The 17706-nt window shown below is 35.4% G+C and overlaps 1 protein-coding gene across 1 annotated transcript in view; it reads right to left on the bottom strand.

The window, feature by feature from the left end:
* The window catches only part of ARID2 (AT-rich interaction domain 2), a 164960-nt gene that overhangs the window by 29989 nt on the left and 117265 nt on the right, over nucleotides 1-17706 (bottom strand). The window contains exons 12-14 of the mRNA XM_019653085.1: nucleotides 17393-17589; nucleotides 14261-17121; nucleotides 3348-3496 (exon numbers count right to left, since the gene is read on the bottom strand). Of these exons, the coding sequence (XP_019508630.1) occupies nucleotides 3348-3496; nucleotides 14261-17121; nucleotides 17393-17589 (3207 nt within the window). The remainder of the gene's footprint in view (nucleotides 1-3347; nucleotides 3497-14260; nucleotides 17122-17392; nucleotides 17590-17706) is intronic.

Raw genomic sequence — 17706 nt, 5'->3', positions numbered from 1 at the left:
AAGGCAACAAAATGTGTATTTTATGATCTAAGAGTTGAGCAAATCCCTCTAAATATGAGATAAAAACCATTCGTTTTTCTAGTCTGTCAACTGAATGTCATAGAAATAATAACCAACTTTAAAGCAATGGGTACCCCTAGACTAAATACCATTTCCCATTAAAACACACCAGAATCCTTGGAAAAATACTTTATTCCAGGTATGGGGAAGGAAATGTATAAAATAAGCTGGGAACATTTTGTCTAACAGACCTAGGAAGCTATCAACAACTTATATTAAAATCAAAACCAAGGGACTTGGGAACCAGCTTCAATAGGCCTTCACTGGCCAAAGATGGGACAATTTGAACACCAAGAAGGACATAATAACTGCAACAGTCTGAAATACCTCAAATATGTTTAAATTCATAAATTCATTTATAATGATACTTAAAACAAAAAGACCAAGGCTCATGGTCACCTTTGTGTAGTGTTAGTAAACAACTCATTATTTTGAAAATTGGTGAATAAGAGAAATAATCAATAATCTATCTAGCCTTTTCTCTAGGAACTAACTAGTCTTCAGAGAAAGCAGAACTGATAAAAGGAGAACTTTTACATTTTAAAAACCTTAATGAAATAAGGATCTAGGCAATGATGCTCAATGGCTGTTTACACCTAAAAAGAGAGACAAGAAGATATCTCCTGATGGAAGTACACAATGCCATTTCTAAAATGGTGGTTAGAAAAATCAAACCAGAATCTGATAAAAAATTTGGACCTATCAACTTACAGGAAATACAGGGTCAGAGTAATATGCCAACAATATCAGCAAAATCCAGATGTGATTTTCTGCAGGACAAATGACTTGCTTTTATCAAGAAAAAAAAAAAATCAAAGAGAGACAGAAGGGTAATCTACAGATTGAAAGAGACTTAAAGGACATCTCAACCAGAGGTAATGTTTGAATCTGGATTCTAATTCAAACTCCAAATAAACAAAAGACAAGTGGAGATATGTAAACACTGACTTGATATTTGAAGAACTCATAATGTTAAAAGGATTATGTTATTTTTCTGCGGAGGTGTGAATTGTGTTTAGAGTGGGGTCCCAATTTTTTAAGGATACATGCCTGCAGATTAAAAAGAAATTACTAACATATACAGATATAAGAGTGGGTGGCTCAATGAAAAAAAACCTGTATTATACATAGAAAAGAAGAATTACAAATACAAAAAGAGCATGTAAAGTATGGTAGTACCACAGAACTAAAAACGGTTAAATGTATTATTCAAAGTCATTTTTAATTCCATGAAAGGAAAAAAGCACACTGATTTCAACTTTAAATGTTAAGCATTTCACAGTAATATATCAGTGAAGAAAATAATTTTAGCTCTAAATCTTATGAAAACAAGAAAGGTTGTTAATATTTTTTATCTGATATTAAAAAAATGAGAGCATAGCCACTTAGTGGACAATAGCTATGACATGTATTTTTCCACTGGCAATTGAAACTAAACAATTTTCTTCATGTCCTTATGCTCTTGGTATCTTAAGCTTCTCATAGTTCTCATAGTGGGCATACTAGCCTCGTTCTATTAATTCCCTGCACTTGCTATTCTGACTGGATTTATTATTGCATGACAAACTCCTACTCATTTTTCAAGACTCAACTCAAAAGTAATCTGTAATGAAACTTCCCCAACCATCTTTCCCAGCCTTATATTAACTGTCCACCTATGCTGCCAGCAATACCACAGAACTATCTTGTTACAGCACTTGCTTATACCGTAATTCATTTGTTTTGTTTTTTGGGGGTATCTGCTTCCCTAAGGGCTGAGAGTGATCTTGGTATTCGTAACTCCTAACACATGCAACCTCTGAGAAGGTGCTCCATAAATATCTGCAAAATCAAAGTGATTACTAATGCAGTATCTAAAAATAGCTTAAAAAATGGTTCTAAGAAGAATTGAGTCTGTCTTATTCAGAAAAGACTTACAATAAAAAGGTACATCATCAAATTTTGTAACATTGACCCTACTAGCAAGATGGATATGTGTTGCCCATTTACTCTGCTAGCAAAATTTCTTTTTCTTGAAATAACTCTAAAACACTTCATGTAAAGCAGCTATTCCCAAACTTTTTAGTCAACATTAGCATTAGCTGACTACCTACTCCATTAGCTAGAATTCGCCACGGAAAAACAAAAATCTCCAAAAAAAAATAGATGGTTGAATTAAATGAATGAAAGAAATAATTAGAAGACAACCTAAAGCACCGATTTTTAAACAACCTTCTTGAAAAACATTATACATTATGACCTAGTACACATATATAATATACATATATAATTAGAAACAATACTTACCTTACTAACATAACTGAATATGATATATTTTATTCATTTTTTTCATTGAAAAGAAAAATAAGCAAAAACCCACTGGTAGAGAGAGACTGCCAAAATGAACTCATAAACTCACAACTGGGTTGAAATTTAAAGTTTGATAAACATGGTCCAGGGAAATTTTGCATACTATAACAATCCTTAGGTTATATTGATAGCCACAATCGTACAACACATCTGTATGTGCAGTTTACAGTGAAATACAATGTCTATAATATAATCATAAAAATTATGAGTAGCAAATACAATTTATAAAAGGATGTGGTAATTTCTTCTATCAGTTAGTTAGGAAAAGTGAAACAGAATCTTTGATATCTAAAAGATGAGAATTTAGTCCATTAAGATAAGTGCTTTGGTCCTAGAGCTCTAAAAAGTGACAAGGCAAAGGGTCTTGGCTGAGTACTGCAAAAGGAACTAAGATTTTATTTTAACCAATATTATTCTCAAGTTTTCCTTCAAGTCTAAGAAAGCCTTGCTTAAGAAGTTCTGTTCTACTATTTTTCATCTTAGTTATTCAACTGTAAGATGATATGGCTTTAAAAAGAATTTTCACTGAGTGTCCATACCAAACTCAAATTTAAGACAAGCCATTCTTCCTAACAGGTTACCTGTAAGTTTCTACTACATAGAAATTCAACAGCTGTCACTAACTTCAAGTCAGTTTTTAAAAACCTATCTCTTTTCATATCCAAATAGAAAATCAAATTATTTTGTTAAAAACTAATACTGAAACACATTCCCTATAACCTACCACTAGGCAATGAATTCTTTCCACCATTTATATAAATTTCTTTGCGCAGGTGCCAATGAATCTACATAAACATCAATTTTAACATAAAATATTCTTACTAAAAGTTAGTGGTTTCAAAATAAAATTTTCATGAAACTATAGATAACAGAAATTTGAATATAAAAGCATTAAAAACAAACAGCATTTATGTATATCAAATAAAAGTGCCATTTACTTTTTACAAGATTGCCACAGACACATGAAGTTGTGTCCAGGTTTTCTCACTGAATCCCCATGTTGACTAGGTGCACTGAATGGAGAAGGCTGAGAGCTGTTAGGCTGGCTCTGCACTTGTACAGCTGGTGAAGGCGTCATAGGAGTGTTCTGTGAAAAAGCAAAATCGCAGTTTGTGAGATGACATTGATAACCATTTACATTTTATAGTATAAGCTTTGAAGTTTGATTACATTGATAGTTAGGCACTTCCAACATGAAATTTACATTTGTAGTTTTAATGATTATTTAAAAAAAATAATTAAAAAACTTTTTAAGTCTTTAGAAATATAACTTTTTACAAAAATATTTAGGAAGTCAGGTTCTTTTATTTCATATCAACCACAGAGGCAAGACCACACTATTGTTATTGTTATAGAATATACATAATTTAGAATTAAGGTATTTTATATTAATAAAATTCGATAGAAACACAATTATAGATTAAAATGAAAATCTTCTAAAAATGTACCCATTTGATTTGCTTACATATATTCTTCACAACAACCGCAAATTATTTCTTTGCATAATATTTTCTTTTAGATTTTTTATTGAATGTGTATAGTAAAAAGCATAGAAAATTTGAGTTAAAAATGATGTAGCCTCATAAAGTAGAATGTTGTCAATGTTATTTTGCAGTAAGCTATTTTAACTAACAACTTTAATCTTTAAAGTTGCTCAGTTATAACTTTTAATGAATAATACAAGTAAAAAATTCTTATTGTAGGTATAAGCCTTTTAAATATAAGCTGTTTTTAATTTCTATATTCCATCCATTTCTTTCTGAAAAATGTAATTATAATGTAGCTTAAACTAATTTGAGGAAATACATTTTCTTTGAATCCTTAACTCAGATTTCATTCATAACATACCACAAAGGGGAAAATAATATGGAATATCTCACAGAAATGGTAGCACACCATTTTCAAAGCATTGTTTAAAGGCAATAAATTTAAACTTTGAGAAAATATTAAATTTATTTGTTCATTTATAAGGTAACACGGGAAATAGTTAGATAAAACTAAGTTAAAAATTACTAAAAACTTCAGATTAAAAGCCATAATATTTTTAAATAGACAGAAACATACAAGGCTACAGCATAAAACTGAAAACAGGAAGAGAATAAAATGCTGAAAGAAAAAGTTCTTAGAAATGTGAAGTCATAAGAACTTTTGAGTTCTAAGCTCTAAGAAAAAAATCTCCTTTGGATAGATTTTGATTGAAAATGTTTGCATGACAGGATCCTGCCCTTAAGATTTTATAATATTGTTAGTGAGAAAACATAAACATACATGAAAAACATTTTAGGGCAGTACAGGTATGTGTCATGGATTGGAAGTGGACTTTCCAGCTTGACAGATCAGGACTCAAATTCCATAAAAATTTTTAACTAGTCTTTTAATAGCCTTTTAACTAGCTATGTGACCTTGGACAACCTACTAAACCCCTCTGATCCTCAGTTCCCTCATCTACAAAGTGTAAGTAATACAATTTAACTTATGGGATTGGTGGGAAGACTAGAGAAATTATACATGAGCCTAGCTCTATATTATCAATAAATGGCAATTATTATATTATCATTATGCTAGTAGAGAAGTCCAGAAGGGAAACCAAATTTTGGAGGAAAGATGATGAATTCACTCTGGGACAGTGACAGATAAATAACTACAAATGTCTACCAATTGAAGTTAATGCTGGAAACATGAATCTGACAATTATTCACCTTCAAATTCATACAGGCATAAAAACTGATGGTAAGAACAGCAGACAGAAAAAAAAAAAGAGGATCAGAGAGAAAGGAAGGGCTGACAGCATCAGAATCAGTCTATTTATATTAAAAAAAAACAGCCAAACTATTTCCTTGAAATGAAAATATTACATTAAAAATCCTGGAAATTCTAATAAGTGGGAGTTACCAAGAGGACCAGTTACAGACAAATACAAATTCTGAAGAGTGACAAGTTACAAATATCTCAAAATTTTAATTAAAGGGTAAATTTGTCAGAGGTATCATATTCTCTGAGAATGAAACTTTTGATTCTCTACACTATTAATATTTTATTTTAGGTATTTTATTATCTTGTCATATATACGTAAATTAAGCTTATATTTATTTTGATAAGTACTAACAAATCTTTATCCTTTTTTTTAAATTGTGGAACTCCTACTGGTGTCACATAAAATTTAATAACAGAAACATAGGTGTTTTAATCCCCAAGTAAGAGATATGGCATGGATGACTGAAGTTAATCCAAGCTGTTAAAATTAAGAATAAATAAAAGACATACTAGCCAAATGCAACGTGTAGAAATCTTGTGGATCCTAATTCGAACAAGTTGTTTAAAAAAACAAAACGAAACAGTTTTTAAGACACCTAGGGAACACTAAACATGAACTGGATGGCAGATAATATTAAGAAATTACTATTTTTGTTAGGTGTGACTTGGTATTGTGGAGATATATATTTAAAAGTTCTTAACTACTAGAGAAATATATACTGAAGATTTCTTGGTAAAATTAAATAATATTTGGGATTTGCTTTAAAGTATTTTAGAAAAAAATTATGGTGGTGGTGAACAGATGAAACTATTATAGACAAGCAAAATGGTGATAATATTTGAAGCTAGGTGATGGATAAATACATGGGGAACTTATCGAGTCTACTTTTGTGTATGTTTAAAAAATTTTCAAAATAAAAAGTAAAGAAACAGAAAAAGAATTAAGTAAAGCTAAATGTATCAATGAAACAAAAAGAATTAAGTAATTACAAAACATACCAAATGAGAAATTTCAACACTCATATTTTCTTTGACCATAGGAGTTAATAATTTTAGGTTTCCTCCTGTATTAAAAAATTACACATTCTTTTAACAAATCTAATTTTTAAATAGGTTGTTTATATCATACTGCATGTTTTTCAAAGCAACATTTAAATTCATTATGTTTTGAGAAGTATGTCTTTTACATGAGAATGCAAAATACATTTATTTTAGGATGTCAAAGCTATAACCCTAATTGAACTGTAAATGTAAAAGTAGATTTCAAAGTCACTGAATGATCACTCTTGAGGAATATTCTATATCACTGCTCTACTCTATTGAGATAGAGCAAATTTTTAATATTATAGTTCTTTTTAATCAAGGCAGAAAAGGCACAATTCCCATAATGAGTGACCAGAACAGTAAAATTACACAAAGGATATGAAACAATTCTGTGATTTCTTTTGTATGTAAAATTAACTAAAAATGTTAGTTAATGTAGCAGTTTTACTTTTGGCAGATAGTGCTCTTTTTATTAAAATAAGAAATTATTATTTTGCTTTCCTGCATCACCTTTTCAAGAGTAAATTATGGTTGAAAATTCTAGATTAATAATATTTTCTGATATAAAACTTGAGCTTTGAGGCTTTTAAATCCTTAGAAGATTTTTTAAATTAATATTAAAATTTAAAAACCTTAGAATAAACTTAAATTTATTCTAAAACTTGAACATTTCAATCTGTGTTAGAAAAACAATAGTCATAATCTATTCTCCTCAAAATAAATGTTTTACTAAGTAGTAATGAAATACTGTGTTCAATTCTAGCTACACATTTTGAAAGCCACTTATAAAATGGAACTGGTTAAGGTAGATATGATGATGAATAAACCAGATACCATGACACCGAAGGTCTAACTAAAGTAACTGGGAAAGTGCATTCTAAAGTAGAGGGAAGTAAGAAGAAACTTTCAAACACTTGTAAGGAACAAGGATTAGATTTACTCTGAATGTCATGTAAAAGACATTATACTTAGTCTATGAATACAGATTTTAGAGAACAGAATTAAGATAATAATAGAAATTACTGGAAAAGAGAAGATCTTTGTGTGTGTGGGAAAGTTACTTTGACTCTTAAAATTGAGGGTTTTGGAGAAGATTAATATCTAAGGCTCTTTCTGCTCTAACACTCATTATTTTTTTAAACCACCAAGTTTTTTTCCCTCTAAATATAAATCTACATAATTAGTACATTCCAAGCTTCTCTTGTAAGAACACACTTAAATAGAAACAAAAAATTATGTTTAGTTGTAATGCCTATCTTATTTATTACAGTGTGCTACTAGTCTATAAATCTGGGCACAAGTACTCTTAAAAAAACGCTGAAATGATATTCTGTGGCTCTTGCTAAAATGATCATCTATGGTTATGACTAAGGCTACACATCTGCTTGCTGATGGATTGAGTAACTTTTTAAGCTCAAATTTCTATATGCCAACCAAATACCAATTTTAGAAATCAAGAATGTAGCTCTTTTAAATAAATTACATTCTTGGGGAAAACACACAGAAGTTTAGTACACAAAGAAAGGAAGGGAGCAGGAAGATACCAATATTAACACTGTCACACAGCATCATATCAGGAACGATTCATTTGTGAACGACAAACAACTGAGGAGCAGCATGTGTTCTGTAAAATACCTTATATAGGTACATCCTTATTTTATATACAAGAATGTGGTATGTCATCAGACCATGGGATTAATAGATATGCGTATGTTCAACATGTGTTTCACATGCTCCTAAAAAAGACAAGTCTTTAGGTATGTATTCATAACTAAAATTTGTTTCATTTTTCATTCATTTTTATGTCTTTATATGCCAATAAAGTTTTATATCTCCAGAAGATATCAATTCATAAATAGTGGAAGAGGGTAGGGCTTTTAGAAATAGTATGCTATATGTTGCATACTTGCAAATGTAACAGAATGAAAATAAGCAATTACAAATAAAGAAATTTGCCTTGAAGTAGGTATAATTTATTTGTATTTACATACACTACCCAGCTAAATACTACTTAAATACAAAATCTATGGTTATATCATTTACATTTGTATGTTTCTTCTTTATTTGTTGCTATTTTTTTTTCTGTAATGAAATTAATACAGCTGATTAATGGGCGTGAGAAGGAACAAAATTGAGAAAAGAATGAAATAACAATGGTATTACAAAGGAATACCTGTTGGCCATTCTCAGCAGGGCTATTTCCCTGCAGTCTTTCCACCACTGAGCATTCTGCAAGCCTGGAAGTCCCTTCTCGGGGTCCAGGTGTCTCCTTAACATCCCCAGACCCCTTGAAATGGTGGGAATAACAAGGTTTGGCTGAAAAAAAATCACATTTAAAATCCTCTATTTTATCTACCCCTTGAAAGTACCAATTCAAATGTAAAATGGTGTTAAACCAAGGTCTAAAATGAAACTTTATGACTGTATAAAGAAATTCAGATTGGTGCTTCTGGTCAAAATGGTGGAGTAGGTAAACACTGTGCTCACCTCCTCCCACAGACACATCAAAATTACAACTAAACTACAGAAAAACTATCATTGAGAACCACCTGAAGTCTAGCTGAATAGAAGTCCTATAACTAAAGCTATACAGAAGTAGCCATGTTGAAACTGGTAGGAGGGGCAGAGGTGCAAAACCAGCTGATCCCACAACCATGTGCAGCAGTTAAATATTGGGAGGGATATGTCAACTGTGGAAGTCTCCACTGAGGAGCAAGGGGTCACAGCCACACACTAGGCTCCTCAACCCAGGGTTCCAGTGCTGAGAAGAGAAGTCCCCATAACTTCTGGATGTGAAAACCAGAGGAGATTGGGGTTGAGTGAGACAGAGGGTGGCTGGAGTCCCATGCATTTGTCTTAAAGGGCCTGGGCATGCATGGACTTACTCACTGACAGACTCACTCTGAGTTCCAGTGCTAGGCCAGCAGCTCAAAAGGCACCAGGGACATATAGGGAGGGACTGTATTGTATGGCTTTGGGGCTTTCTACCAGACAGAAGTGCTGGCAGGTGCCAGCTGTTTTTTGTTGAGCCCTTCCCACTCCTGGTGTGCAGACTCAGGCTGGTGACATAGCTGAGTCACCCCACCCTAGTAATTCCCTGAGACCCTGCCCCACCCAAGCTGCTTCCAGTGTCTTTTCCATACAAACAGCCTGTCTTGGCTCATGCTTCAGACTTTCCTAAAATCTTTCAAAGGTTAACATACCCCAAACAAGCAGCATCTGGCCTCAGCATGCCCTGTACTTCCTGCTAGTAGCCCCAAACCCGGCACTAGCCTCAATTCCCAGATGAGTCTCTCCCATGCACCTCTAAGCCCAGTACAAAATGGCAACCACGTGCAGATCACTTTGTAACTCATACCAACTAGCCAGAGCAGGGCACAGGCAGCAGCTGACCTTGGCCTGCACCAGAGCCCCTCCCAAGAGGCCCCAGAACAAATATACCCAGTGACCAGCTTAGGACCACACCAAAGTACGACACAACCACCTCCACAAATGACATACCCAAATGGCAGACTAGGCAGGCACCAGAGTCCCACTAAAGAGAATTCTGCTCCGTAGGGTCAGCCCCTGCACAACAGCTCCTCCACTTTAGTCACAGCAGGTCCTCACAACCAATCAGCCTGAGGGTCAATTCCGCCCCCACTGATGTGCCAACAGCAACCAAAGCTCAACTCCAACAGGAGGGCCCACACAAAGGCCACACCAGTAGTACCCAGCTCAGGTGACCAGGAAGACTGCACTACTGGGCCCCAAAGGACAACTACTACACAACGCCACTCTACCAAGACTGGGAGACATAGAAGCTCTACTTAATACATAGAAACAAACACAGGGAGGCAGCCAAAATTATTTTATTTTGATCAAATAAAAGAACAAAACTCCAGAAAAAGAACTAAACAAAATGGAGACAAGCAATCTACCAGATGCAGGTTTCAAAACACCAGTTATAAGGATGCTCAATGATCTCAGGGAGAACTTCAACAAAGAGATAGGAAACATAAAAAGAGATAGAAAACATAAAAAGGAACCAGTCAGAAATGAAGAATACAGTAACTGAAATGAAGAATACATTAATTAGAGGGAATCAACAGATTAGACAAAGCAGCGATTTGGTATATATAAGGGAGCAGAAAACACCCAATCAGGGCAGAAAAAAAAAATCCAAAAAATGAGGGTAGTTTAAGGGGCCTCTGGGACAACATCAAGCATCACAGGAGTACCAGAAGGAGAAGAGAGCAAGGAATTGAAAACCTCTTTGAAGAAATAATGATGGAAAACTTCCCTAACCTGGCAAAGGAAACAGGCATACAAGCCCAGGGAGCACAGAGAGCCCCAAATAAGATGAACCCAAAGAAGCCCATGCCAAGAAACATCATAATTAAAATGCCAAAGCTTAAAGACAGAGAATCTCAAAAGCAGCAAAAGAAAAGCACTTTATTACCTACAAGGAAACTCCCATAAGACTGTCAACAGATTTCTCAACAGAAACTTTGCATGCCAGAAAGTACTGGCATGAAATATTCAAAGTGACAAAAAGCAAGGACCTACAACTAAGATTACTCTATTCTGCAAAGCTATCATTTAGCAAAGAAGGACAGATAAAGAGCTTCTCAGACAAGAAAAATCTAAAGGAGTTCTTCACCATCAAACCAGTATTACAAGAAGTATTAAAGGGACTTCTTTTAGAAGGGAAAAAGGGTATAAAATATGAATAATAAAATGGCAGTAACTACCTATCTATCAACAATAACTTTAAATGTAAATGGATTAAATGTTCCAATTAAAAGACATAGTGTGGCTGCATGGATAAGACAACAAACACCATTACATATGCTAACTACAACAGACTCACTTCAGATCGAAAGACCCATGGAGACTGAAAGTAAAAGGGGTAGAAAAAGATATTTCATGGAAAAAAACAACAGCAACAAAAAAAAAAAACTGGAGTAGCAATACTTATACCAGACAAAATAAACTTTAAAACAAAGGCTATAACAAGAAAAACAGGACCCAGCAAATTCCATTTCTGGGTATGTAGCCAAAGAAACCAAACCACTAATTTGAAAAGACATAGGCATCCAAGTGCTTATTGCAGCTTTATTTATAATAGTGAAGATATGGAAGCAATTTAAGTATCTGTCAATATATGAATAAAGAAGTGGTACACATACTCAACAGACTACTAGTCTGCCATAAAAAAGAATGAAATCTTGTTATCTGCAACAACATGGATGGACCTAGAAAGTATTATGCTAAGTGAAGTAAGTCTGACAGAGAAAGAGAAATACCATATGATTTCACTTATATGTGGAGTTTAAAAAACAAAATAAGTGGACAAACAAAAGAGAAACAAACTCAAAGATACAGAAAACATTTTCATGATTGCCAGGTGGGAGAGGGTTGGGGGATGGGTGAAAAAGGGGAAAGGATGAAGAAATAAAACTGGTAGTTACAAATGGGCATGGGGATGTAAAGTACAGCATAGGGGATATAGTCAGTAATATTGTAATAACTATGTATGGGTTCTAGATTTATTGGAGTGATTACTTCATAAGTTATATAAATATCTGATCACTGTTGTACACCTGAAACTAATACAATAGTATGTCAACTGTAATTGAAAAATAAAAAAATTATTAAAAAAAGTAAAATTGGCCATTAAAAAAAGAGCATATAAAGAAATTTAAAGAATTTTGGCAACAATGGAAATGGTTTTCTACTATCAGTCTCTTAAGAATGCCCAACAGTCTGCCCTTTAAAGGAAACTTATGATGCTATCTTGAACAACTGATCATTTTTTAGCCTTTACAGGTACTTTATCCTACATAGGAAGATACACCATATCTGCACCATTATTGAGTGCCTAACTATTAAATGTAGTAGGCGCTGAGTGTGCTAAGCCCTATACAGAAGAATCTTGGTTTTTGATTCTCATTCTCATAGACACCATGTATGCTACATCTTTTTCCTTGCAAAGTTTTAAATTTCTACATGCCAACCAAATACCAATTTTAGAAATAATGAATGTAACTATTTTAAATAAACTATATTCTTAGGAAGAACATATGGAAATTTAGTGCCCATTTTTCAGATTAGGAATCAAATGGATTAACTTTGTGGTCTGAATTCAATGTATGTATGTCCAATATATTAAGTAAAGAATTGTAGCATTACTGTACTACAATTATCATTTAGTGGTACTCACATCCTATTAACATGATACTTCAAGTAATCAGTATTTTAGATATAAAAGGGCTTTCTAGAAACTTGCAAAGGAACATTTTAGAATACTGGAGAAATGGTTAAGAGCATGAATTTTGGTTTCAGACATACACCCAGGTTTCAGTTCTGGCACTACTATATTGGTGGTGATCAGTATAGGGTGAACATATTGGTGACCTTGGGCAAATTATTTAGCATCTTGGAGCCCCATCTCTAAAATATAATTAAAATTTTTACCTAATAGAGTTGTGAGAATTAAATGAGAAAATGTTTTAGTGCAAAGTTCCTAGCACAGGTCCTAGTATTAGCTAGTATTATTGTTTGTTTTTGTTACTTAGTGATCATCATGTAATATAAGCACAATGGAAGATTAAAGATACAAAAAATAAGGGTTGATGAAACAATTCCTCAGTAATGGGAGTTTTTCTCTAATTTGGCTTGGTCTATTTAACTATTTAGGATTATAAAAGAACGTAAGAGGAAAAAAAAGGCACGTAATCAAGATGAATTGGGAAATTATTAAATATAAGAAAAAAAATAAAAACCCAACTAACTGAATGTTAACTATATGCTATACATTGTACTCTTCAACATTTTTTGTTTAAATGAAAAACTCACCTTGTAAAAGTGTGAGTAAAAATGATTTAGTATTTTCCACCCAAACTGAATATTAATTATTATCATGTACATAACATTCACTAAAAAATATTCAACCAATTTAGGTACCATGAAATATATCTAAGCAATACTAACATATGAATTACAATCTCATTATGCCCCCCAAGCAGCACTGTTCGGTTTTATCCATTCACATGAACAAATATGTATATTAGTGCACGAACTGTTCTGAAGCAAGGGGTGTCTTTGTTCTGTCATCTTCCATTAGCTGCCTCCTCTTTTCCCACACCTAGATTTGGAACAAATACCAACAGTGGCTATAGATCTGCTATCATTACCAAAAGGACAGAGAAGAAACCCAAGCCAGGAGAGTGCTAGCAGAGTTGGCAATTGTCACAGAAGGTTCTGGCCATGTAGTAATTAAGAAAGATAGAGTGAAGGAGAAGTAATCCAGGAAATAGGTGAGAAACAATTGTTAAGTGAACCCCTAGTTTCAGTGGAAATAACATACACGGCTGTCCTTAAAATCTCTACAGACTGACTGGACCTTCAATACAGTAGCACTGATCATAGAAAACACATTTATTTACAAAGTCATGCAGAAGGACTAGTAAGTACTAAAAAGGGAATAGTAGAAACATGACAGTAGAGCAAAGGAGTAAGAAACACAAAATTAATAATAATATCAGAATAGCTGAAACAAATTGAAATGAAAATTGTACTTTTTAAAGAATAAAGGCTACTAATTCAATACATAAATATAACAAGAACACACTTCATAAAATTCTTACGGGATTCATCGTTTTTACAAAAGTACTATGAAAACCCCTCATGTCAAAATTAAATACAGAAATTCCCTTTTGGAGAGCTCTTAGTAACATCCCCCTCACCGCAAACTCCAAATGAGACTAAGTTACATTTCAAGAATTCTCCAAAAAATTTTAGATTACAAGTGCTTCTCTATTTTGGGTCTACAAAGTCACTAATTTAGTTCTATAACAAAATAGGGTTTTAAACCATGTGCTAAAGTTAACAATTGAAAACTGTTTAACATTACAAAAAACAGAAAAATAAAAGAGCACAAAAGCTTGAGTACATTGGTAGGCTGGCACGATTAACCTCAAGGTGAGACATAGATAAACAGTACATTTCCCCCTAAAACCGTATTTCCAAATCAGAACTTCTTTAAGTGCAATGCGATAGGACGACTTACCTGGGGGACCACATTCTGTATGTATGACGGTTGATGCTGCTGCTTTTGCTGAACAGCACTCTCTATTGCTACTTTAGCTACAGTGCTTGGATCTGCTCCCGCTGGCACGGCAACCATTGTTGCACTGCAGCCAGCATTGTTGGGGTCACTGATTGTAACAATTCTAACGCCTACTTTATTTGGAATTCCTGTGGCTGTTTCCCTGTCATTATCCTCTGCTGGCCTCTTTACAGTTTTGCATTCTGCTGTGCCATTTGTAGACCGAACGTCAGATGATAGGGCAGGAGAATGGGACACTCTTGATCCTGAGTGGGGAACTGCTATGATTTGATGCCCCTGTATAACAGAGGTTGTAGAATGTGGTGAGACAACTACACTTGGGCGTTGCTGAGGCACATCTGAATTCAAACTTGAAGCTAGAGGTCCATTAGGCAAATCAGTACCACTAAATTGCTGGGTTGCCACATTTGAAGCCTCCTGTATACTGCTCGCAGATGGTGAACCACCCAAAGTTAATATAGGTCCATTAGAAATTCTTTCTAGTTGATCACCTTTGGCAGTATCTTGCTGAGTGGCATCTAAAGTCCCCTGTGGTTCCACTGGAGATATCTCACCATTTCCTACATGATTGGAAGTTTTGTGATTTGGAATGTTTTTGCTTAAATGAGAACCATCTCCTTTATCAAAATCACAGATTCCATTAACTAGAGGTTTTCTCAAATCACTTTTGATATCCTGCACGTCCATTTGTTCCGAGTTCTGTTTTCCAGATGCTCCATTCTCACTTAATTCTAACGATGGCCCATTACTGATTAGTGAGCACTGGTTAGCCTCACTTTGAATTTTCCCTGAGTTTGAAGGAGGTAGACTTGAGTCACTGTACTTTCTCCCGTTTAAAAGACTTCCCACCTGCATTTCATTTTCCTTTGTATCCCCATTGCTGGTGTTCGTGGTACCTCGTCGGCAGGACGGGTTCTCCATGACTTCAATTTTACGTTCATGAACATGTAAACCTGTTGCTTCTTTTGCTTCCTCCTCCTTTTGGCAAATTATTTTATCACCTTTGAATGGGGGAGTAGCAGTAGTACAAGATGATTGTCCAGCTGGAGATGCTTGAGTGGCTGGAAGCGTTTGCACCTGAAGCCCAACTCCTGCCTGGGTCCCGCTCATGGTAATTCCTGCTGGAGCAATGAGCTGAGTTGCATTTCCCTGACTCACAGTTGCAGTTGCAAAACTTGTATTTGGCACAACTGTTATGGTTACCTGGTTGCCAGAAGTCCCTTGGAAAATGGTTGCTGGGCTATTTGAGATCAGTGGGCCTGGCAGTATCTGTAAGTTCGAGATGGGCACGGTTTGCACTCCCCCTGTGGGTGGCATTGCACTTTGGACCAACTGAACGTTTTGCTGCCCAACCAGTAACTGCTGTGCTGGAGTTTGCCCCTGCACTCCAAAGCCTGCTGCTTGGTTGTTTGCCACCTGGTACACCACCTGAGGGCTAGGAGCTCTTGCATTATTAGGGGGAGGAATCTGTGGAGCTGGGAGAATCAGCTTACCCCCTGGAGTTGAAGGACCACGCTTTGGAAGCAGCAACTGTTTTATCAGACTCGACTCACTAGAAGCAGGCTGACCAACTCCAGTATTTGTTTGCTGTGGTTGAACTTGCATCTGTACTTGTTGTGGCTGCTGAACTTGTACTTGTACCTGTTGTGGTGGGGGTGCTGGTGAATGCTGCTGCTGTTGCTGCCTTTTCACAGATAGCATTTGACTGACAGTAGGAGGTGGTCCCTGTGATTGAGGGGTGGAAGATGACATGGCAGTAGGGACTTGGTTATTAGAAGCTGGGACAGGTGATGGTGAGGAAGATGGAGTTATGTTTGGTTGTCCAGTTAGCTGAACTGTCTGACCAGCTGGAAGAGCTGCTGGATTAGCAAGAACAATTTGGTGAATGGCTGGTGCATAAGTTTGACCTTGTTGAGCTGGCTGGCTTACAATCACTACACTTTGTTGGGTTGGCTGCTGTGGTTGTTGAATAGGCTGTTGTACCACCGTTGATGACACTTGCTGAGAAGGGAGAGGTTTTGGTGCAATGTTTTGAAACCCTACTCTTGAGGGTTGTGGACTTGGGACACCAGCAATGGTAACCATTTGTCCTGTAGCTACCTGAAAATTCTGTACTGAAGTTGCTGAGACAATATTGGATGCAGAAGTTGTTACATACTGTGGGGGTGCTATGATAACAGTGTCTTGTGGCTGGCTACCAGCTGATGTTTGTTGAGATGAAGTTTGCACAGGCTGGGGCGATGTGGTGATTAACTGTTGACCCTGTGAAACTGTAGAAGTACATGCTGGTATGCTCTGTACTCTGCCAAATATATGACTCTGTGGAACAGCTTGTTGAATTACTGTAACAGGAGTGCCAGAAGGTATCTGTCCCGGTACCACTGTGTGTAATGGAGACTGTTGTGGAATTACAGATGGGTGGTGAAGCAATGTCTGGGAATTGACAACTGTAACAGGTTGTGGCCCTGTACTATGATTTTGAACCACAGAACTCTGTGCAGCTCCTCCTCCCACAGCAATACTAACAGGAACCGCTGTCTGGGGTATAGAATTCTGGATTACTGTAGCCTTAACGACTTCACAAGGAATCGGAGCTTTATTTTGAATGACAGTCACCGGCGCATTTTGCTGCTGGTGGGTATGAACTGAAGGATTTGGTGGAATTCTTGAAACAGTCTGTGCCACAGTATGAACACCTTGTACTGGAAAAGACATTTGTGTTGCAGTCAAATTTGAAGATTGGTTGGTGACAGGAGTCCTCTGAAAATGGCTTCCTACAGTTTGTGGTCCATGAGGCATTCCTGAAAATATAAGGGAAAAGTCAAAATTCATAATAAAATGACTGAAAAGCTGAATGTAGGGACTATTTTACTTAATACAAGAGAAAATCATTTTAAGAAATTAATATCTAACAACTTTGCATCATGATTAAATAACAGAACAAGCAAGAAAAGTCTACTGGAAAAACAAGGAAAAGTTATACATTTTAAATGTATATAATATACATTTACTTTAAATGTATATTATACACATTATTAACTTAGTAATATTTAAAACAATAAAAGTTAATACCTGCAGGAGAAGGACTTGGAGACACATCAGGAACAGAATCAACACGAACGACTGGAGTAGAAACTGGTTGCTGCTGATAGTACATCTGAATAGGAAGTGGTATAGCCCTCCGTTTTACTCCTACTACATGAATATGCGCCTGCCCGTTGTTACTGGAATCCTCCACTCTCTTCACTGTATGATTTGGAAAGACCGTTCTGTAAAGTACACACATACTCAGTTTGGATAACGAGCACACTAGGAAAAACACTAACTTCTAACAACGTTTACATGAACAGCAGCAGTATATTTACTGCTACTTATGTATGAACCAG

Source organism: Hipposideros armiger, unplaced genomic scaffold, assembly GCF_001890085.2.
Source record: "Hipposideros armiger isolate ML-2016 unplaced genomic scaffold, ASM189008v1 scaffold_194, whole genome shotgun sequence".
In the NCBI taxonomy this organism is placed as follows: Eukaryota; Metazoa; Chordata; class Mammalia; order Chiroptera; family Hipposideridae; genus Hipposideros; species Hipposideros armiger.
This window is presented reverse-complemented; position numbering and strand designations above follow the sequence as displayed.